General features: G+C 35.3%; 2 protein-coding genes and 1 long non-coding RNA gene across 4 annotated transcripts in view; 2 read left to right on the forward strand and 1 right to left on the reverse strand.

The window, feature by feature from the left end:
* Positions 1 to 443: 443 nt before the first annotated feature.
* LOC116307738 (bactericidal permeability-increasing protein) overlaps positions 444 to 23,195 on the forward strand; it is a 33,424-nt gene continuing 10,672 nt past the window's right edge. Inside the window, exons 1-6 of one of the 2 annotated variants that reach the window (XM_089028441.1) lie at positions 444 to 710; positions 2,098 to 2,209; positions 2,804 to 2,926; positions 3,797 to 3,867; positions 4,707 to 4,797; positions 5,776 to 5,839. In XM_089028441.1, the coding sequence (XP_088884567.1) occupies positions 593 to 710; positions 2,098 to 2,209; positions 2,804 to 2,926; positions 3,797 to 3,867; positions 4,707 to 4,797; positions 5,776 to 5,839 (579 nt within the window). In that variant the 5' untranslated portion in view covers positions 444 to 592. Of the gene's footprint in view, positions 711 to 2,097; positions 2,210 to 2,803; positions 2,927 to 3,796; positions 3,868 to 4,706; positions 4,798 to 5,775; positions 5,840 to 9,650; positions 11,974 to 23,195 lie in introns of those variants that run through there. The other variant, XR_016119477.1, reaches the window with a different exon arrangement.
* Positions 9,232 to 12,900, reverse strand: LOC148911976 (uncharacterized). Its single transcript, XR_016119478.1, has 2 exons — positions 12,836 to 12,900; positions 9,232 to 10,333 (listed from the first exon to the last, which is right to left on the reverse strand). It is a non-coding gene; the product is annotated as an uncharacterized LOC148911976 (long non-coding RNA).
* Positions 19,154 to 21,794, forward strand: LOC148911977 (uncharacterized). Its single transcript, XM_089027876.1, has one exon. It carries the CDS (start codon positions 19,611 to 19,613, stop codon positions 21,162 to 21,164), a length of 1,554 nt encoding a protein of 517 aa, XP_088884002.1. The 5' UTR covers positions 19,154 to 19,610; the 3' UTR covers positions 21,165 to 21,794.

Consider the following 23,195-nt stretch of genomic DNA (forward strand, 5'->3'; position numbering starts at 1 on the left):
CGTTTGCCCTAGGCCTAATAGACCTTATAATATTCACGGAAATGAAGCGTTTTGCAAATCATCTCAATAAAATGTTCAACGCCATCAAATAAGTTTGAATTTGAAGTCCCAAGTCATTCCAGGCGCTTTTTAACCGTAAAGCCTAAATCACAGCATGTCTTGTTTGAATCGGTTCTGCAACGAGACCAAGCTAGCAACCCCTCACGTCATACTAAAACCAAAGCAAGTCCAAAGAAGTGGTTTCCAAATATATAACAAACCGAACTTGTTAGAGCAGTTGCTCCGATTGCACTTAAGTCTGGAAGAAGCGAAAGCTAACTTTGAGGGTATCGAGTTGAAATGGATAATATCAGGGAAAAGAGAGCTATTTCAGCGTGACAACTGAGAACGCGTGACTATTGCGTGACTATTGCCGGAAATAGGCACTCGTACGTGTGGTCATGGCTTAATAAAGTTGTTGTCGATACCAAGTCATTATATTACATCCCAAAGGCCCTATATACGCATCATCTTTAACCATCTCTCTAAAGTTGTTTTGTGGTTACCGCGAGCTATTTTTTTGCAATTTGAGAGTGTTTGCCCGATTCCGAAAATGTGGATGCTTGTTTGTGTCGTTATCACTGTTTGTTATGGCGAAGCGCGTTCATCGTTGCCTTCTCCATCCGAGGCCAATGTACGACTCTTCCTCACCAAGAAAGGCATTGATTATGGTAAGAAATATCCTCTAGAAATTGTCAATGCTTCGCTTAGAAATTCACGTACATGTTTGTTAAAAGGATAATTCTTTATCACCGAATATCATATAAATGGCCCGGAATAAGTTAAGGACTTCGAACAAATCTCAAAATTCCAAAATCAGCAAGTCTAGAGTTGGGTTCTTATAGAATATCTCTAAAAGAGACAGGACTTTATACGCGTTATGGCTTTCGAAGAGTTAACATCAAAGGGGAATACTTAAGAATTATCAAGACAAAACATACAGTGTCGTCTTTAATTAATGAGAATCCCTCTTGAGAGGCAAGCTAATCGTTCAAGGTCATCAGGTTCAAGGGTATTAAAGATTAATATCATTTTTAACTTAGTGAATGTAATAATTTCAGTTAGGGCAAAAATAGGAAATTGAAAATTGGGCAGCGATGCTACAGGATGAAACAAATTCTTGGGGTGCATATTACGTCATAGCCGCGATGTTGGTTGACGATAACAAAGCATTCGTCATTAGCTTCTTTAGTTAGATGCTTGTCCACCATATAGCGACTTTTTCATTGCTACTTATATCTCATGCTTTTGTTTCTTTTAAAAGATGATTTTGTTTTTTTACCGGTTATTTTCAAGAAATGATAAGAATTTGGTGGATCGTGTTACAGTTTTTTGGACTTTTTTAGAAGAGGGGTGGCGACGACGTTGTGATAGGGTGGGAGGGGGGAAGGGGAATCCCACTGAAAATGCTTGTGTTTACTATTATTTATCATTATTATTATCATTATTATTATCATTATTATTATCATTATTATTATCATTATTGTTGTTTTTTGTTGTTGTGATGATGATGAAGGAGATGATGGTTATCATCATCATCATCTGATATTATTATCTTTGTTTATTTAAACTTTCAGTATGCTTAATACTTTACAAGAATAAAGCGGAACTTTTATAGTTCTAGGCTATATCCTTGGCGTGTCACTAACAAATGTCTATTCAAAGGTGCCTTTACTAGTTCGCAGTTTTTTCGATATTGCCTATTTTTGGCATTGTCTTATCAAGTTTTGTCCATCATCTATACCTACACTTTCCATATCATGTACAAGTTGTTTCTCTAGAATATCTAGGACAATATTTACTTGGATTACTTTATAATCGGGATATAGGCTCTTTATTATTATTATTCTTATTCTTATTCTTATTATTATTATTATCATTATTATTATTATTACTGTTATTGTTATTGTTATTATTATTACCCTAAAAAGCTTCTAATTACAATTGTTCTTATTATTATGTAATTATTATTATTATTACTATTATTATTATCATAATCACAATCATGATAATCATCATATTATGATGATGATAATTAAATTTTTAACTTTCTTCTAGCCAATCAACGGTTGATGTCCAACATTGTATCTGAGGTTGAAGGTCTTCGAATTCCGTCTGTGAGTATCACGAAGTCAATATGGTGGAATAGAATCGATTTGTCGCTTTATAAGTAAGTAATATTTCATTCTTAGAAGTTTCATTCGTTTCCTCATTTTTTCCTTCCTCGGATTTTTCCGTCCTTCCTTCTTTCCTTCTTTCATTTCTTCCTTTCTTCCTTCCTTCCTTCCTTCCTTCCTTCCTTCCTTCCTTCCTTCCTCCCTTGTTAGATTGTCTGTTAGTTAGTAAGTTTGTTCGTTCGTTCGTTCATGTATACTTCATGATTAAAGAGTGCCAATTGGTATTGTAAAAGGTGTACATTCCAGGACATGTTGATTGATACCAACCCTTTAAGAATCGATGTTATTACTATATCTCTTTTATTCTATGCTAAGTCCTATGAATTTTCCTTCATTAATTCCCTCCTCTCTTTTTCCTTTCCTTCCAGTTTTCCTTTTTATTTTTCCTTTCTTCGTATTCTTCTTCGTTTCCATTTCCTTTCTTTGTTTCTTCCTATAAGTTTCTTCCTCGTGCATTCCTCTACGTCCGGCACTCGAACTGCCCACATACCTTTGATATTATTTTAGACTGATTTACTTTCACCTTTAACTGTTTACGACATCACTAGCTATTTGTAGCTGACATTCATTTCATTTTAATGGAACAGTTCCAAGGTCAACAAAGTCAACCTGGGATCTTCGTCTCTCAGCTTCGGCTATGGGCACATGAAACTGTCACTTCACCTCAGCTCAGCTGAAATTGTTGGAAAATATAACTACAGGGGGGGCATGTGAGTATTTCTGAATGACCATATTGTCAATGTTACAATAGAGGCTTTGTACTATCACGTGATGGCAGGAGGTAAAACAATAGACCGTTTTCTCAAGGTTGCGTTCGCATCTAACTTTGGCCACAAAACTGGAAAACGCAAATTCAGTAAAATTGAGAAGGCAGTTTTATATTTAAAGAGGAGAATAATTGATTTTATGAATTGTTATCGAAAAACAATTCATAGCAATGCATGGCAATACTCCTGTTCTGATATCGTGGCCCGTCAAGTTCCTTAAATTTGGATGCGCACGCAACCTTGAGAAAACGGTCTATTGAGGTCTTTTTCTGGAAACTGAATGCTTTCTCATATAAATCAGATTAAAACAGATTCAATTGTTTTTGCGCCCTGTCATGCCTGCCATCGCGTGAAGGTGAAAAGCTTAAGACTCATCTAGAATTTGTATTTCGCTGTGTTTCTTGATTAGAGACTCATTTACTCAGCGTCAGGAAATCCTAAAATACCAACTGGGAGACACCGCTTGCAACAAGTTTCATGAATGGTTAAGAAAACAGCAACAGCAACAACAACAACAACGACAAAACAAACAAACAAACAAAAAAAAACAACAAAAAAACAAAAAAAACAAAAAAAAAGACAAAATTAATTTTTTAATTGAACGCATTTTAATTTTCGGCCGCCATTTTGACTAGGGGTCTATTGAACTCTATTTTTATGCAAAAACTGTGCAGAAAGTTTCTATTGTTTTGTACATCAATATGGCTTCCTTGTCACGTGAGTGAGAACGCTCTAATAGCCTATTTCATTCAACTAGCTTCCTCGTCGCATATATTTGTAAACAATATTTTTTTGTATATGTTTTTTTAATAGTATTGGCTGGGGTAGAGGGACATATCGAGTGAAACTGACGCGAGTCTCGCTCACCAAATACCTGTCCTTAGGTAAAGTATGAAACCTTTGACATCATTTCCGGTATGTCGTTTCCGTATTGCAGGGCTACATAGCCGCCATCTTGGTTGAATTTAACGAAATATTTATACTTTACGATGGTCCTATTTTGTTTATATCAAGTAACATGGCGGCTAAGTCTTTTTTTAAATAAACCAACATGACGGCTAGGTCTATTCTTGTAACAAACATCATGATATCCAACGTGGCAACCATTTCTCTTTTGTCATTTCATTTCCTTCAAAATCAGCAAAAACTACTCTCATATACATACACCTACTTGCAAGAACGTTGTCATACGATATTAGAACATTAGTAATTTAGTGAGAAAAGAATACATTAAAAGACAAAAGAAAAAAATCGGCTTCAGTGATCTTCTTTTGTTTTTGATATAATTCCTATCCCACTAAATCACTAATGTTGTATTTTCGTATGACAACGTTCTTGCAAGTAGGTGCAAATACAATTGAATGATAATAATAATAAAAGTTGATCAATTATCCACTATGAACGATGATACCAACTGAGCGATTGTATTTGGTAATACATTTTTCTTACTATTTCAACTCTGAAAGCTGGTGAAACATCATTTAGTCAATCCTTGCTTGAATGTAAACATGATAAATAGCTTTCTCTAGTATTTCTTTCTTTTCTAATAGACCCCTTGAAGCATATTACCAATGCAGCCCAATTCAGAGAACAAACCAATAGATTCTTACTCTCATCAGAACTTAAAGTCATAGTTTTGTACTCTGAGTTGAATGGCCCTGAGAATTTCTGAAAGCAGTGTTTCCAATTATTAATGAGATATCTATGCTTTTTACAACGTCAGGAGCAAATGCCAAAGGAAAACCTTATATTAAGAACAGAGGATGCAACACCTGGATTGGTGACATAGACCCAATATTTCGAGGAGAATCCAGGTACATGCGCACTAGCACTGACAACATTTCCTACCTCCATAAAAACCAATGTGTGAGTCGAGTGTCGTGTGAATAAAACCTAGTCATCGCTAACCACCATCGAAAGTATAGCATGTAAAGCCTGTAAAATGCGCCTCTGGCAGCTGCTATTCTTCGATTGCACTTAAAGTCATCGCGGCCTCAAGGGGGAGCGTTGCTGCCATTTAACAAAAGATTTCTTATTAGCATCCATTGTTAACGTAACCACAATGGCCGCCATGCTTTTGTCTTTTAAGTCTCTTGGGAATGCTTGCAACCCATCAATACAGTCCATGTATAACCCCGGAGCAAAGCCCTAACCATTTTGAATTAGTTACGTTTGATTTAAGAGGAGGGAGGAAAAACCGGAGAAACCCTGGGAGTCGGGAAGAAAACCAATTGGCCACTTTAAAAACGAGTGAAGGATTGGGAACGAGTATATAGAAGGTATTGATAATTAACCTTGTTAAAAATACATTTCCATGGCGAGAAAGAGCACATCAAAATTAACAGGTTTCTGCAATTTGGCTTCTATTGGCTTAATAACAGCTAAATTGTAAGCGTCCCCAGTAACCATACATTTCTTTGTAATTTTTGAGATGTTTGGGAGGTTGCTGCACAAAAGGTATAAAATCCAAAATCTTGAAATTCGAGAAATTTACCAGTTTCTATGTACTCTTTTTTGTTATGGTGTTTATTTTGTAACAAGGGTAGCTCTAAAAACTCGTTCCCAGTTCTCAACTTGTTTCTAAAGCTCATTTGGGGCGACAGGAATTCGATCCCCGGACCTCAAAGGTGAGAGGCGAGCGTTTTATCAACACGATATTTTTGAGCAACTACATCCGGAAATACGTCACAACTAAAAAGCTTTATAGTTATTACTATGGATGGAGTTTCAACAACACTGGCTCTTTATTCATCATGGGATAACATTCTTATCTTTTTCTTTTCTTTTAATAGCTTCATCCTTAACTTATTTGTGCAGTTAGTCAAGACATCCGTCCAACAAGATGTTCAAAAAATGGTAAGTCTTTTCCTTTGAACTCATAGCCTTCATAGCCACATTTTACTAACGTGCGAATGTTTATTTTGGTGGCTTTGGTGGGGAAGGGGTGTGCATGTGGTAGAGAACGAAACGACCCCTAAAGGTACATGACAGAAAAGAGCTGTTGAAGCTTTTTTGATTTCAACCCCTAGAACCATATAAATATATATTGTTAAAAGAGATCGTACTGATGTTGCTTTAATCAGTGGCTGTTCATTCATAAAAGAAAAAAACAAAAACAAAAAACAGCCACAACAACAAAATAACGATGGAACCTGAAAGGTATGGAGTCATGTTACGGAACTGACTTTTGAACCGGATTTTTGTGTGTACTCCTGGCACTTGTCTGCTAGTACTATCAATCTCTCAAATGAAAATAAAAGGTCTAGAAAAGGTTCATTAATTTTTTTAAGGTCTAGAAATCAAAATAGCAACGTTGTGCATATTTTAAGAAAAAACGCGAAACTTTTTAGTTTTAGTTTTATCATAACACATGCAGACATGTTTCAGCAGATATCTCTTCCAAGCTAAATTATGAAGCGAAATCATAACCCTGTGCTGTATATATAATTTCTAAATCATTTCTAAACAATTTTCCATGAAACGAGTAGAGCACGCGCGGAATGTTTACGACTTTCTGGGTGTGATTCCTAGGTGAGAAGCATTATGAATGTCCCCGGGTCGGAAGTTGCCTATGTAAGCGAGAAAATCCAAAGTTTCGACCTCATTTGCCTAGGTTTGCCGTACCAGTCACTGCTAAACGGATTTTTTCCTTTGCTTTTTCCGTACAAACGTCGCCGAAGCTTTCCCGAATACGCCATTGCCGCTCGATTCTTGGCATCGTTTTAAGATTTATTTGGTCTTGAGTCTTGAGTGTTTGGTCGTAGTTCAGTCCAGCCACATGTTTGCTCTCGGAGTTCATGTTAACTTTTCCATGGACTCAATATGTTTGCGTCGGCGCTTGTTTAAGGAGTTATGCGTTCCCGAGTTGTTTGAACCTGAAGTGTTATAACAACTGACCCCTACGGCCACCCGAGGCATGACATGTGACTGGGAGGGAAAGCCAACTGGCTGGGCAGGACGAGTCCCTTCACTCGAACTGTTTTTATCGGAACCGGGGAGTTTTGAGTTTTGGGGAAACGCATCAATTCATGAGAAATATTGGTTATGAAAGTATCAATTTATTACAGTTGTTGGCTATATGGTATTTTAAAATAACTGCTATAAATCTCGCGTTCTGATTAGTTGTGAGCGCATGCTTTATGAGAGCACATAGCACGCGCGCGCACTTTCAGTTGCGTTATTCCTATCTAAAATAACGTTTGTTGTAATTTGTATTTTATAAAAGAAATAAAAAACTAGCTTACTGTGCTGTGTGAAGTTATAAAGCACATGGGGAATGGCAGAGCACCCGAGAAGTTCTTCTCCTAACACTTGTCTCGTGATCTGCCAACCCCTGCTTGCTTTATAATTGCACACAGCACGCTCGCGCGTTCTCTATTTCTTCATTAAGTTTAGTTAGTGCTAGACCACATGCCGAAGACAAAACTCGTGTTCCCAAAACTTAACCGCGCCTATGAGGTGAATGGCTGCTTTGGCGTTGAAAATGATATACTATTAGTACTTGACAATAACATCTGAAGTTTTCGAACGCAGTAATATTTTGCGGTCGTTTTTCTAATAAATGAAGCTAGGAACGTGCAACTGCTCAAACTGTTGTTAAAGGTTAAACATGTTCATGAGCCATGAGTACTAAGGAGAAGAAGATTAAAGGGCCACTTGGACGAAAATCGCTCCAAAATTAAAACTCTTTTATTCGAGTTGGAACTTTGCTGAAATAATCTTGAATACATTAAGAACCACTCACTGAAATATCTTTCTGACATTCGAAAGGAAAGGGCCAAAACTTTACGATGTATTTTCGTCCGCCATTATTTCTTTGAATCACAGAATTCGGCTCAAGAGGAATGGCACGAGTAACGTATGACGTCATTTACTCAACCCAAACCAAAACATTGGTGGCTAAATGTATGTGCCATGTTCATAAAACTCGGTTTATTTGGCTTATTCAGAAAACATATATTGCTTCATTCGATTCCTTAACTACTATATGACTAAACAATGTCAAGGCGCTGAAATTTTTCAGTTTCACTAATACTGACGATCATAATTCGAAAATTTCAATACATCTCGGCACGCCAAGAATCACAACAAAGTTGGACGCATGGACGAGATTCTAGCGGCTCCATCGCACGAAGTGACTTGGAGGTTCGGGATTTATTCGAATCATTTTAAGGATAACAACTTTTCAAGGTATATTTACATACAAGGGCAAAGAGCAACCCCACAATTTGGGTCCGCGAGACATCCGACACAATGAAAGAAAAATCTACGAGCTGAGCGACGCCGCTGTCGCGCGAGTAATAAATAAGAAAACTTTGACATGTTCTTTTACAAAGATGATATTAGATAATCGTATGGTTGTACCTATTCTCCTCCTCCTTCTTGTCCTCCTCTCGCGGTTTTGGCCGCGACAAGAAATGTATAGTCAAAACGACGCTAATATACTATATACGTATATAATACCTCGTTGGCCGTGAGTCAAAAAATTAATGACGGACTAAAATAAATTTTGGCACTTTCCTTTCGAATATCAGAAAGATATTTCAGTGAGTGGTTCTTAATGTATTCTAGTTTATTTCAGCAAAGTTCCAACTCGAATGAAAGAGTTTTAATCCAAGTGGTCCTTTAATAATAATAATTAAAAAAAAAAAAAAAAAAAAAAAAAAAAAAAAAAAGAAAAGAAAATGAAAGTAGTAGGCACGTTTTCGCTCTTACATGAATGGCAACGTCACTGCCTTTCGAGACTTGCATGTCATGTATTTTTCCTTCTTTAAAAAACTTAGTGGCATAAGAAACGTACAGTAGTCGAAAAGGATTATCAAAAACTGACCTCTTATTAAGATATTTTGACATGTTCCATAAGTCACAATACACATTCTCTCCAGTTAATATTGTTTTTTTTGGTGATTTAGGAAGGATTGTTTACTTTAAACAGTCTGTTTTAATTAATTCAAGTTTCGAAACTAAACTACTGGTCATTGCAATTAAAGACATTTTCGTTCGCTTTGACATTTTGACATATTTCACGTTATTATTATTATTTTGTCTGATTTACGAAGGATTGTTTATCGTAACCGGATCCCGTTTTAATTAATTCAAGTTTCGAAACTAAAACTACTTTCGTTAGCAATGATTTTTTGAACGTTAGCATAATATACCAATGCATATTCTTTCCGGTTGCCAATTGTAAACAATCCGTTAGATTGCTTCAAGTTTCGAAACTAAAATCTACTAGTTGAGTGAATACATGGCTTTCAATTTTTTTTATTAAGATGATTATTGCACGAATTAAATCCATCTTCGTTCGATTTATGTAGATATCCATTTCACAATCATACAGAGTTTACACACACATATATATATAAACATACACACCCTAGTATGGTTACCAAAATCAAGATCACGAGTCAAATAACGACTGTATCGAGCTTCGAGAAATATGTAAATCCATACGCTCATACGGGACTCTCTAGCTCATGTGTGCGCTATCATTATTTGATTAAATTTGCGTACCCTAATACAAACAGCAAACTGAAAAAGTTATATGTTCAAGGATCGAAACGTCTGTGAAAATCGTCAGAGGTGACGAACTTCAATTAAAACACATATAAAATTTTCGAAGCTTCTTGCTTAGTGCTAGTAAATTGATTGTGCTTTAATCAAAATCATGATATCCGAAATTGCGATGCTGATAGCTAATTTGACTGAAAACTGTACAGGCGTTGTTCTATCAGAAACGATTGAAGTTAATTCAACGTGTTTGGAAGGATCGCCTCTGATTAGAGAACTGCCAAGCTCTCTAGAAGACTTCACAGAATTTAATCCCGAAGATACCATATTCCGAGAGCACCACCCACCACAGCATCTTGAAGGGGATCCTAAAGCATGGAAACAAAGCTTGCCACCATTCAGCAAGTCTTTCTGGGAGTGTCTGAAAAATGTGCTGCTGATCCAAGCGGTTGCAGGAACTCTCATTGGTATGGTAGCTGTTGGTATCGTTTTTCTTGATTTTAGTACCGTAACTTGGTGCTATGATGAAACTACAAACTGGTATAAAATGCCGAAGAGTGTGCAGCACCTTCGAGTTATTGCACAGTCTGTAGAAGGGTTTTTCATTCAATTCTGGGTATTCTTTTGTATCTGCATGGCCTTTCCAATATCGTTGGTACGGAAACTTAACTTGTTTATGATAACCTTAACAGCTGCTTTCATGGATGTCATATACCGACTTAACCTTCAAATGTTTGGTGCCTACTATGTCTCGTGGAAGTCTATTCCATCGAATGGTGTTTTTGTTGGAGTGATGGCCATTAGTCATTCCCTTTTGGCTCGACATTTTCATCCAAGATCCTGGAGAAATACAATAAGACTTTTTCTTATCATTTCAGCACAGTTTTTGCTAGGAGTTATCATATCATACTTATTTGTTTATAGATTATTTGAATTGTATATCAAGCAAACAGAAGGTGTGAAAGTCGTCATTGCAGGATTAAGTCCATTAATGACCGCTATTCCAAAAGTAGTTTGTCGTCTCGGTGCTCAGAGTTTGAAAGGGGTCATTCATCCTGGTAATGCATATGTTTTTGTTACTTTGGCGTATGGGGCTTCGGCCGTGGTGTTTCGTGTGATGCAAGCAGAACTGACAAGCATTGCTCTCTTCATAGCTTTGGGAATAGCACATGCAATCATAGATCTTCTGGAGAGAGTCACTATTACAATGAGAGATCATATCTTGGAGCTTTTGTATCGCTTGGTTCGACGACAGAGAAGTAGACAGCCAAAGTACCGGAGCCCAAGAAGCAGGCGTTTGATAGCTGATTTGAGCATCCAGATCATGATGCAAGAGACAAGTGCGTTGATCACTGCTTTAGGATTCGTGAATGTCTATCGATTGTTGTACAGCAATTCAATGCCTTTCACTGATTACCAAGCAATTCTAACAGACTTTTTTATCCGCGCAAGCATTGGTTTATCGATAGATTTGTTCTTTAATACCTTGTCTCTCTTGATCCAAACTCGTGTCATGAATATCGCATTCAACAGAGTTTGGAAGAAGAAATGGCGTTACCACTTAATCGTGAATTGTGGAGTTGTTTGGATGCCTGTATTATATTTTAGTCAACATTTGTTTGTTGTTGTTAAGGACAAATATGATTCCATGCATTCAGATACACATTTGCAATACAACTGTTCTTTCCCTAGTTTTTTGTAATACATTATGCCCCAGTGGGAAAGTAACTGCAGGTTCATAGTTAATGTCTGTTCTAGTTGATTATTAACCGATATTGCTCAAATAACTTATTTGTTTAAAAAAATATTTTTATGACATATCATTTTCTTTATTTGGTGCATTTTATGAATTGCTTACATTAGTTATTTGTTATTATTTGGACCTTCTTTTTGAAAAAAATGACAAGCTTTTGTGCTTTTAAAAACTGTTATTTGCAATTTATCAGCTTGAAAAAAATATTTTTACTTGGAAAAAGTGGCCAATTGTTATGTTTTAAATGATTGCGTAATATAGGGCTTTTACAGTGCAATAAGGCTTTTCTCGATAGTGAGTTACAGTCAAACGAGGTCACGCGTTGACTCCTAGAGTCGATTAATGATTTGGATTTTCGAATTATGATTTCATTATTCAGTTGAAATTCACAACGTCAAAAATGTTGATATGAAAATTCCAATCAACTTTAAATTCAATATACGACATTTTGATTGGTTAATCAGTGCTAACACCGGAAGACTAAGAAAACATAGCGGCCAGAATTAGTCTTGGCGGTGTTTATGTGCCGGGAAGGCCTTTACCTGATATTATTCGACAGGAAATTGTTCATCTCAGCAATAGCGGATTGTCCAATAAAGCAATTTCGCGACAACTGAAAATTTCTAGTTGGGGAGTCCAGAAAATACTTCAACATTACTGTGTCTCCATTCCCTCAAGGCAGAGCGTTCCCTACAAAATTACTGATGATATCCTCCAAGTAATTGAGGTATGGAAATTACAAAACCTAGTTTGTATGCTTATGAAATAAGAGAGCGACTTCTGCTCGAAGGTATCTGTAATTTAGATGATTTACCTTCTTCATCACGAGTCGAATAATGAACTGAATTTTCATTTGAATATTGCAATATTGTATTATTCCGGTTCGTACGTATAAAAGGAATAATTGACTAATGATTTCATTAATCGACTCTAGTGGTCAACGCTTGAGCTTGTTTGACTGTAATTGTAAATGTGAATGAAATAAAAGATAAGTTAAAACAATAATCAATATAAATTGACCATGAAAAGATTAACGATTTGTGAAGAAAATGAGTTAATAAATACTTTTAGAATGGGTTGAAAATGTTTCTAGTAATAATAAATATCCAGAATAAATATCGAAGAGATATAACATTACAGCACAAATGCAAAAATAACAGATTCATTGTCATAATATCAACAAATGTGTTCATTTTGAATTCTTTTCGATTAAACACACATGTATCGTGAAACAGGAATATGGCATTCGCAAATCAAGAGCATTATAGTTCATAATCATGTAAATAAATTACTATATGTACTTATGTAACTGACTAAGGGAAATTTTGGTTTCTCGAGAGACATTTCTAGTTCCCCGAGGGGAATTTATTGTGTCCCGAAAGACATTTTTGATTCCCAAAAGTGAAATTTTGGTTTCTCGAGAGACATTTTGGCAGTGAACTCTTGATAAACATTTTGATTCTGTAGAAATTCTCGATCAAGCTAGAAAATCTTCACAAGGCTTTAAAAATCCTAAAAAAATTGAGAATGTGCCTTATTACTGGTGCAAAATAGCACAAAATCATGGAAAAATTAATGAATTCACTCACCTCAGAAACTAACACCAACCACTTCCAACGCTTCTAGCTACAAAAGCACATGGCATGAATCGGAAGAGATGACTGCTGACGTCATAGACTATTTTTGCCGAGTTAGTAACGGAATTATACTGTAATATAGCGATAGCGAGCGATTTTTGCCGAGCTCGTAACGGAAATATACCGTAATACATCGTCTAAGCATCGTTGACTTTCGACAACTTTTCTTAATGTTAAAATCCGAATACTTGCTGTTGGGCTTCCTGTGGTGTTACATACTTCTTTCTTACACGAACGATGTATAATGGCTACCACTTCTATAGAAGATTCACAATTTTCCATACATTGTTTCACTGGTCAAACAGAAAGCGCTCAAGCGAGGCGCCAACTAAGGTACTTTAAAAGGCGGTATACTAATTCGAAATGGTCATTAAAATTATTTTAACATTTTGTGTAATTTTGATAAAATTTTAATAAAGATATTCTAGTTAAATGAATTGATATAATAAACAGTGAATATGAAGTAGGTTCTAGATATATAGCAGCAATAAAGTTTTAAAAATTACAAACCCCAACATTCTAATATTGAGCTTTTCTTTGCGACATATTTATATTGATTGTTTGCAATCATTGCCAAGGGAATCACCCCCCCCCCCCCCCCAAAAAAAAACAAAAAAAAAAAAAAAAAAAAAAAAAAAAAGAAAAAAAAAGCAGGCTGCCATATTTGCAGTAAATTGTAGAAAAAGAATCAGGGCAAGTTAGGGCTGCTTGTCCGCTATACCCCCACAGTATAAGTTTGGATTTTTACGAGGTTTTTCCGAAAATTCAGATTAAGCGAACCGTGATATTCAATTTTCCAGTTCAAGAAATTTCTATTGGATTTCGAATCTCCCGCATTAATCTATGTCTACTGTGTTATTTAATGGGTTCTGACCATATATGGAATCTTTTGTTTTCAAAATGTCTACCCCGATCTTTGACGCGACATACTTTCTTCTATGCAATTTATTAAAAAATCTTCGCTTGTCAGATATTAACTGCTCATATGTTCTCCTCTACTTTTGCAACTCACGTTTGACGAATAATTGTCCATTATCGGTTATGGCCACTGTTAACATTATTTGCATTTTCAACGTAACTTATATCAACATCTTTTATCCAACATTGATGAAGCAATTTAATTTATATTTTCCTTCGATCTTTTGGACACTAAATATTTGGTGCTGACATTTATTTTTTAGTGTCAATGTATTGTATCTCTACAAATAAAAAAATGCTAAAGAAAAAAAAGTTACGTACGTACAAGAAACGTTCCGCGAAACTTTTAAAGTGCCTATGACGCCTGAATCAATATTTCAGCATTGATTCTACATGAAGTAAATAGTGATACGGTAAAATATTTTTACATAATTTGAGTGATATTCATTTGTCATCATTTGTAAATTGAATCACTGATTATTGTGAGAAAATTAACTTTCAAATCTTCGTTTGCAATAGACGTCATAGCCGCCATGTTGGAAGAATTTGACAAAAGATTTTTCAATGAATTCTTTTGTTATATCTTCCAACATGGCGGACGTCCCTTTTGTTATTGTGCTCTCTTGGGATTTATTGCAAACCAAGAATAACCTTTCTTTAAACCATGAGTAAGACAATGATGTTGGCTTTTATATTTCTAGCACCTAAGTTTTCATGTAAGAGATGATCTCTCTAAAATTACTGAAGATTTTGAATCATTATTTATAGAAGTTCATAGTAATCTGCACCACAATTTGATCTGTGCAGTCATTTATAGGCATCCGAACAGCAATCTTGAGGCATTTCTAGAATCACTTAACGAGTCTCTCGATAAGATAAATAATGAAGGTAAATTTTGTCTTCTAATGGGGGATTTTAATATTAATTTGTTAAATACAGATTCTCACTTGCCAACGGAAGAATTCCTCGATACTTTAAATCAGTTTTATTATTCTCCGCATATATTACAACCTACTAGTATAACTTACCATTCTTCTACTCTAATTGATAACATATTTTTCAACTCATCAGAACATCACAATATAAGTTGCAATCTAATATATGACCTGACTGATCACCTTCCAAATTTCATTATTGTCAACAAATTTTGTGCACTTCCTAAAAAGATAAAGATAACCAGAAGAGATTATTCAAATTATGATGAAGAAAAACTCTTGTCAGAATTTCAAGCAGTTGATTGGGGGTGCATTCTCGATGACACTGAAGATGTGAATGAGCTATTTGGGAAATCTTACTCCAGAGCATCAGATATTATCGATGATAATATTCCTAACAAAGTTCTAAGTAAGAAAGAAATTAAAGCAATCTCAAAGCCATGGATTACAAGTGGAATAAGAAAATCAATAGCCATCAAAAACAGACTATACAAAAAAATTATCAACACTAGATCAGATTACTACCAACAAAAGTTTAGATTCTATAGGAATAAAATAAACCACCTTATACGTATCAGTAAGAAGAATTATTATAACAAATACTTTTCTGATAACAAGACAAATATTAAAAATATATGGAAAGGGATAAAACAAATTATATCCCTTAAGCCATTAGCTCGTGACATACCATCCAAGCTTATCACTAGCGAAGGTGAAATTACTGATAGTAAGGACATTGCAAATTCTTTTAACAATCATTTTGCAAGCATTGGCAACAAGATTGCATCATCAATTGGTAGGGTTAATATGTCACCCTATGCATACATGCCTTTAAAACCAACTGCAAAGTTTGTTTTGAGTCCAACAAATGCCAAAGAGATTGAAGAAGAAATCAATAAGCTAAAACCATCTAAAGCAGCAGGCCCCTATAGTATACCTACTAAAGATCTAAAATTGCTTCAGAACATAATTTCGCAACCTCTTGAAATTATCTTTAATGTATCATTCTCAAAAGGTACTGTACCAGATCAGTTCAAACTTGCACGAGTTATCCCTGTTCACAAAAAGGGTTCTCAACTTAGATTAGAAAACTACCGTCCTATTTCGTTATTGTCAATTTTTAATAAACTGACGGAGAAACTAGTCTCCAGAAGGCTGATAGAGTTTATTAATAATAATAATGTTTTGTTTGGTAAACAGTTTAGCTTCAGATCATCTTGCTCTACTAGCCATGCCCTTCTTTCTATCATACATAATGTACAACAAGCTATAGATAATAATTCATACTCATGTGGTATATTTTTAGACTTGAGTAAAGCGTTTGACTCTGTGAATCACTCTATCCTACTTAACAAACTAGATCACTATGGGATTCGTGGAATAGCTAAAAGCTGGTTCACCTCTTATCTAAGCAATAGGAAGCAACTAGTCTCAATCTCAGCAGTTGATTCAGATGTAATGAATATCTTCTGTGGGGTACCACAGAGTTCAGTCCTTGGCCCAACTCTATTTTTGTTGTACATTAATGACTTTCATAACTCTTCCTCAGTTTTTGATTTCCATCTGTTTGCAGACGATGCAAATCTTTTCTATTGTAATAATACTATCCAAGGACTAGAAGCACAAATTAATATTGAGCTAGTTAACATCCAGAACTGGTTACTTGCCAATAAATTGTTACTTAATATTGACAAATCAAATTATATTGTTTTTCATTCACCTCAGAAAAAGATTACCTATGACATTGAACTTTGTATAAACGCTAAGAGACTTAAACGGGTCAATAACACTAGTTACTTAGGGGTCCTGATAGACTCCAACCTAAATTGGAAAGCTCATGTAGCTTTTGTGGCCAAAAAAATCAGGAGAAACATAGGCTTACTTTCTAAAGTTAGACACTATACTTCCGAGAACATACTTGTTAATCTATATTACAGTCTCATATATCCTTTTCTCACATATGGAATTATAACATGGGGAAATACATATCCATCCACAACAAAATTGTTACATTTGCTTCAAAAGAAAGCACTTAGATTGATATTATTCTCTGGCTATAGGGATCACACAAACCCACTTTTCCTAAAATACAATATACTCAAATTTCCTGAGCTTGTCTTCTTACACAATGCCATTTTCGTTTATAACTTTAGAACTGGGAAGCTCCCCAAATGCTTCGATTCGTTTTTTGAACCAATTGAAAGAAGACATTATTATAACACTAGACTTGCCTCTAACTGCTGTTACTCTCTCCCAAAAGCACGTACCAACTATGGTAAATTTGCTCTGAAATTTGCTGGTGTGAAAACTTGGAATGCTATTGAAAAGGATTTAAAGCAAGCTCCCAGCATATCGTCATTCAAAAATACATTGAAAAAATCCTTGTTAAAGAATTATGAAACATAATTTTCCATGTTATGTCCTTGATTTTTCTCTCATGTAGATATCATTCTATCCATTTCCAGTATGAATATACGTCGTCACATACAAATATATTAACAATTTAAGTATTAATGTACATTATTATAAATATAAGTTTAATATAATTATGCTTATTCTTCCATTCTTCCTTACTTTTCTTTATGCATAGATTAGTACTAATATACATATCATACACATATATGCTTATTTTTCCTTTATTCTTGCTTTGCTATCTACTTGCCTAGTTATATTGTACATAAGTTGGAAGCTTGCTGTCCTGTATAGCCCTTATAGGTTATCATAGCGAGCTTGCATCTAATATTCAAGGTAATAGTTGAATGTAATTTAAAATTTGTAAAAGTGATGCAAATAAAACATTGTCATTGTCATTGTCATTGTCATTGATGTTTTATACAGGATATTTTACTGCCCCAGAAAAGTTTTGTATATTTGCCTCCTTTGACGTCATATCATTAATATATTTGAATATATTACTTCGAATATATTTACGAAACTGAAAAAAAACTTTCACTACTAGTGTTTAATAGTGTAAAGTGTCCGGCACTGTTTGTCCTGTACCCCATCTTTCCATGAGTGCACTTCTTTAAGTTTCATTAAAATAAAATTTATACATACAGGGAAGTTGAAACAAGTGTATCCGTGCGTCCACATTAGCGAAAATGAAGCTAGATAGGCTGTCAACAGCTTGCATGAATAAGCTATATAATAAAAATCTTGCGTTTACATCAGCGAAAATTAACCGTTATATGCATATTATATCTATTACAGCTTTATAACAAGCGAGATGCGTTGTAATTTACAGATGTCAACATAAAGCGCTATCGACAACACGAACGATACACTTCAGTATTTTTTGCCGTTATTTTCGCTGTATTTCACGATTTTGTTCGCCCGAGGTCTTTAGCGGCGCATTCGTATGGTTCGTATGGTTTGTATGGTTCGTAGAAGACGGATACGAGTTTAATTATTGATGGCGTACGCCATGAGAAATCGGCGCTTAGAAGCACTTGGTTTTGACTTGGAATGGACTGAAGCTTTTTTTCACCATCCATAGTTTGAGATTAAAACGGCAGTTTTTGCCAGTTTTCAAAACGCAAAAGGGTGATAGCTCCGAAACTGAGTGGAACTCAAAACCTGTGTTCAAATAGCGAGCTGTCATAAATGTCAAAGTGATTGACAAGAATAAAAGCATCATTATCAAGTTGAAAAGAAGAGCCGGATAACTAGCTAAAAGCTAGTGTGAGCTACGTCGGTGTTTCTAATGAAACAGTAATGATAAAAGGATAACTTTTACACCGTGAAAAGATGAAAAAACCTACTGACGTTTCGGACCCTAGTCCTCGTCGGAGTAAAAAAGGACGAAGGACTAAGAAGGACTAGCATCCGAAACGTCAGTAAGTTTTTTCATCTTATCGAGTTGAAAGTCGCTTTGACCATGTCCCGAGATGGATTGAGTTTTGCAAGTTTGCGGTGAAAACTTGACAAGAACAACTTAGACAAAATAGAAAATAATGCAAAAGGCAATGCAAAATACAAAATGACTAATTTCTTTGTCAGTAAATTGGTGTTTGTAAATGTTTTTGAATATTTTTTAGCTTTTTAAAGTGAAAGACAAGTTCTTTTATATACAATAACATCCCTCAACAACACAAATTCAAGCTCATTTTCATAATCATACTTGCTCGAACAGCTTAATAATCAGTTGAATATTTGGTGTAAATTTATATTTAATTCAATAATTTATTTTATTTTATCTGTGGAAAGATATAAAATTATTGAATGAAAGTCTTCTTTGTTTTGCCGATGGGACCCCGCGATAGGAGGCGAACGAAGCTGCATTTTTCTTAAACGAAAAACATACCATAGTTGGTTAAAAACAACCGAATTGTTAAAGGTTTACAAAGCTAAATAAAGGACGAATATTCGTTGCCGCAATATGCTCTCCGTGTTATATTTCCTCCAGCATTAAAATAAATTAAGCTTATCTATAGAAATATAAAAAGTCTTTGATTTGTTGATTCGTAGAGAAAAATGCTTCGGCCCTCGCGGGAGCTCCGCTTTAATCATTTGATCTATATCTCTATGACGAAAATTTCATTTTAAGAGCGCATTTTCTATTATCTGCAGTTACATATTGTTGCCAAATTAACAAAATACCAAATCATTAAACTATGTCCCTCATAAATTAAATGAATAGGTACAATAACTGTTTGTAGTTTAGTTCCCGATAACCTGATATTATGTTCAACCCGCGCAGTTTCGAGAAATCTGCCGTTACAGATTATTTTTCCAAATTTTACTTTCTGAACTTTGTGACGTGTATCAATACCCTGAAAAGGAAGTCGTTCTGTTGCTTTAACAAAGAGAGGTGTGAGTGGCCACCAATGAGAACGTAATTTCGAAAACATTGAGCAGTTTATGTAGTGGACTAAATGAAAATGATTGCCCAAATTCTAGCTGTGTTTGTCTATTTGTTTGAGAACTGCACTGACGGAGCTTTATCAGAAACGTTTGAGAAGACTCCCGACATAAATTCACTTCATTCAACACTTCTGGCTCAACCGTTAAACCATCTTGATGACTTCACGGAATTTAATCCCGAAGATACCATATTCCGAGAGCACGACCCACCACAACATCTTGAAGGAGATCCTAACGCATGGAAACAAAGCTTGCCAAAATTCTGCAAGTCTTTTTGCGAGTGCTTGAAAAATGTACTGCTGATCCAAGCGGTTGCAGGAACTCTCATCGGTATAGTAGCTGTTGGTATCGTTTTTCTTGATTTTAGTACCGAAACTTGGTGCTATGATGAAACTCCAAACTGGTATAAAATGCCGAAGAGTGTACAGCACCTTCGAGTTATTGCACAGTCTGTAGAAGGGTTTTTCATTCAATTCTGGTTTTTCTGCAATAGCTGCATGGTCTTTCCAATCTCATTGATACAGAAACTTAACTTGTTCACAATAACCTTAACAGCTGCCTTCATGGATGTCATATACCGACTTAACCTTCAAATGTTTGGTGCCTACTATGTCTCGTGGAAGTCTATTCCATTGAATGGTATGAGTACTTTCGTGACGGTCCTAAGCCGTTTTTTGTTGGCTCGACATTTTCATCCAAGATCCTGGAGAAATACAATAAAACTTTTTCTTATCATTTCAGCACAGTTTTTGCTAGGAGTTATCATATCATACTTATTTGTTTATAAATTATTTGAATTGTATATCAAGCAAACAGAAGGTGTGAAAGTCGTCATTGCAGGATTAAGTCCATTAATGACCGCTATTCCTAAAGTAGTTTGTCGTCTTGGTGCTCAGAGTTTGAAAGGGGTCATTCATCCTGGTAATGCACATGTTCTTGTTACTTTGGTGTATGGGGCTTCGGCCGTGGTGTTTCGTGTGATGCAAGCAGAACTGACAAGCATTGCTCTCTTCATAGCTTTGGGAATAGCACATGCCATCATAGATCTTCTGGAGAGAGTCACTATTACAATGAGAGATAATATCTTGGAGCTTTTGTATCGCTTGGTTCGACGACAGAGAAGTAGACAGCCAAAGTACCGGAGCCCAAGAAGCAGGCGTTTGATAGCTGATTTGAGCATCCAGATCATGATGCAAGAGGCAAGTCTGTTGATCACTGCTTTAGGATTCGTGAATGTCTATCGATTGTTGTACAGCAATTCAATGCCTTTCACTGATTACCAAGCAATTCTAACAGACTTTTTTATCCGCGCAAGCATTGGTTTATCGATAGATTTGTTCTTTAATACCTTATCTCTCTTGATCCAAACGCGTGTCATGAATATCGCATTCAACAGAGTTTGGAAGAAGAAATGGCGTTACCACTTAATCGTGAATTGTGGAGTTGTTTGGATGCCTGTATTATATTTTAGTGAACATTTGTTTGTTGTTGTTAAGGACAAACACGATTCCATGCATTCAGACACGCATTTGCAAAACAACTGTTCTTTCCCTAGCTTTTGGTAATGCAACATACTCAGTGGGAAAGCAATGGAATGTGCATTGAACTTATGATTTAAGCCACGTAGAAATGGGGCGTCATAGTTAATGTCTGTCCTAGTTTATTTATAAACGATGTTGCTCAAATAACTTATTTGTTTTAAAAATAGTCATGACATATCATTTTTCATTAGTTGCTACGTTTTATGAATGCGGCTTACTTTGCGGACCAATTATTAGAGACCTTTAGATCCGACGACGAGTACGAGTACGAGTACGAGTACGAGAACGAGTACGAGTGTTTAACTTTTAAAGAGAGGCACTATCTTTTCGTAGTCGTAATCGTGTACGTAGATTGAAACGTTAGATTGTAAGAAATCGGAAATCGACTACGATTCAGTGTTAACCACGTGCACAGGACCAATTTTAAAACTCGTACTTGTACTCGATCTCTTACTCGTCGTATCTAAAGGTCGCTATTATCATAGACAACGGGGCGGCTAGGAATGATAGCTAGTGTGCAGACTTTTATGTCTTATGCATAGATGTTCACTATATTATTTCTATGGAAAGCTGCCCGGATTTCTAGATTGATCCACGCGCAATCTTTATTATTATTTGAGCTTATTTTTTGGAAAAATGGCAAACTCTAGCAAACTTATGCTTGTAAAACTGTTATTTGCAATTTATCAGTTTGAAAAAATATATTTTTACTTTGAACAAAGTGGTCAATTGTTATGTTTAAAATGATTGTGTAATCATATAGTGTGCTTTTACAGTGCAATAAGGCTTTTATCGATAGTGATTTAATTGTAAACGCGAATGAATAATTTAGTCATCAATCCATGGATGCCTTTTTTTATCTATAGTTGTCATTGCACCTTCTTAAGCAATATTTAAGGTTAAAGTTACACAGATAAAAGATAAGTTAAAACAAATGGGTGAGGTGCATAAAACCATAAAGTCTAAACATATAACTTTTCTTTGCAACATATTAATATTGATGATTTGCAACCATTCCTAAGAATATATATATATATATATGCTGTCTGCATATAGTACTTCCTTTAAAACAATTCATTTCAAAACCTTCGCTTGCTATTTTGATTTATATTTTCCTTCGATCTTTTGAAACATGAAATATTTGGTGTAGACATTTATTATTCAGTGTCAGTTTATTGTATCTCTACGAATAAAAAAATTCTGTAGAAAAAAAAAAAAAAAAAAAAAATTACGTCCGTACAAGAAACGTCCCGCGTTTTAAACTTTTAAGGACTTGTGATATTTGTAAATATTATAAATATTAGACGATTTTCCTTTTACTTCCATGAGACATGAGATTCGGTTTCATTTACCATGAGAAAATGCGGATTCGCGGTTTGAACGATTTTTATTGATTTTTTTTTTTTACTGTGCGACTACACAAACCAAGGCCACCCTAATAATTTTTATAAGTAAATAAAATTCACAAATCACAATTTATAAGTAGAATAACAGGATGGTGATGAATTCTGGAGTTTAAACTGTTCTTTTTTCGTCTATTCCTGATCATATACACGTATAAACTAGAATTTATGCTTTAAAAAAAATGCATTTGTGCAGATTCTATTATCATGAATAAACAACAACTTCTTTTATATACGTTGCACTCGTAAATATCTCCATGAGTGCACTTTCCTATGTTTATTGATAAGGCTAAAGCTATACTTACACGGATTAGATATAGAGAAGTTGAAACAATTGTGCCAAATCTCTTGAGCTACTTGGCTTCGCGCACTTTAGCAACTAAGTCATTTTTTTCGCCAGATAAAATTGAGAATGGCTGTAATTACTTGCTCCAATTTTCTATGCCGGATATTAAAAATACGCTCAATGAGCCCAGTTTCGATAAGGTCTGTGGTTACGGAACGTTTTCAATTCATCTCTGTGCGGTGCAATAATGACCTAATTTGGGAAGTGTTTTGTCGCTTAAACAATGACAGGTTTGTGAGTGGCAATAAAGTAGAACGTTCTCTGCTAGCAGAGTCTCTCCTTTTTTTCTCCCTTCTTTTAGGCGGG

This window comes from Actinia tenebrosa, unplaced genomic scaffold, assembly GCF_029948245.1.
Source record: "Actinia tenebrosa isolate PJP-AT-01 unplaced genomic scaffold, QUT_ActTen_1.0 PGA_scaffold12__29_contigs__length_12842862, whole genome shotgun sequence".
NCBI lineage: Eukaryota > Metazoa > Cnidaria > Anthozoa > Actiniaria > Actiniidae > Actinia > Actinia tenebrosa.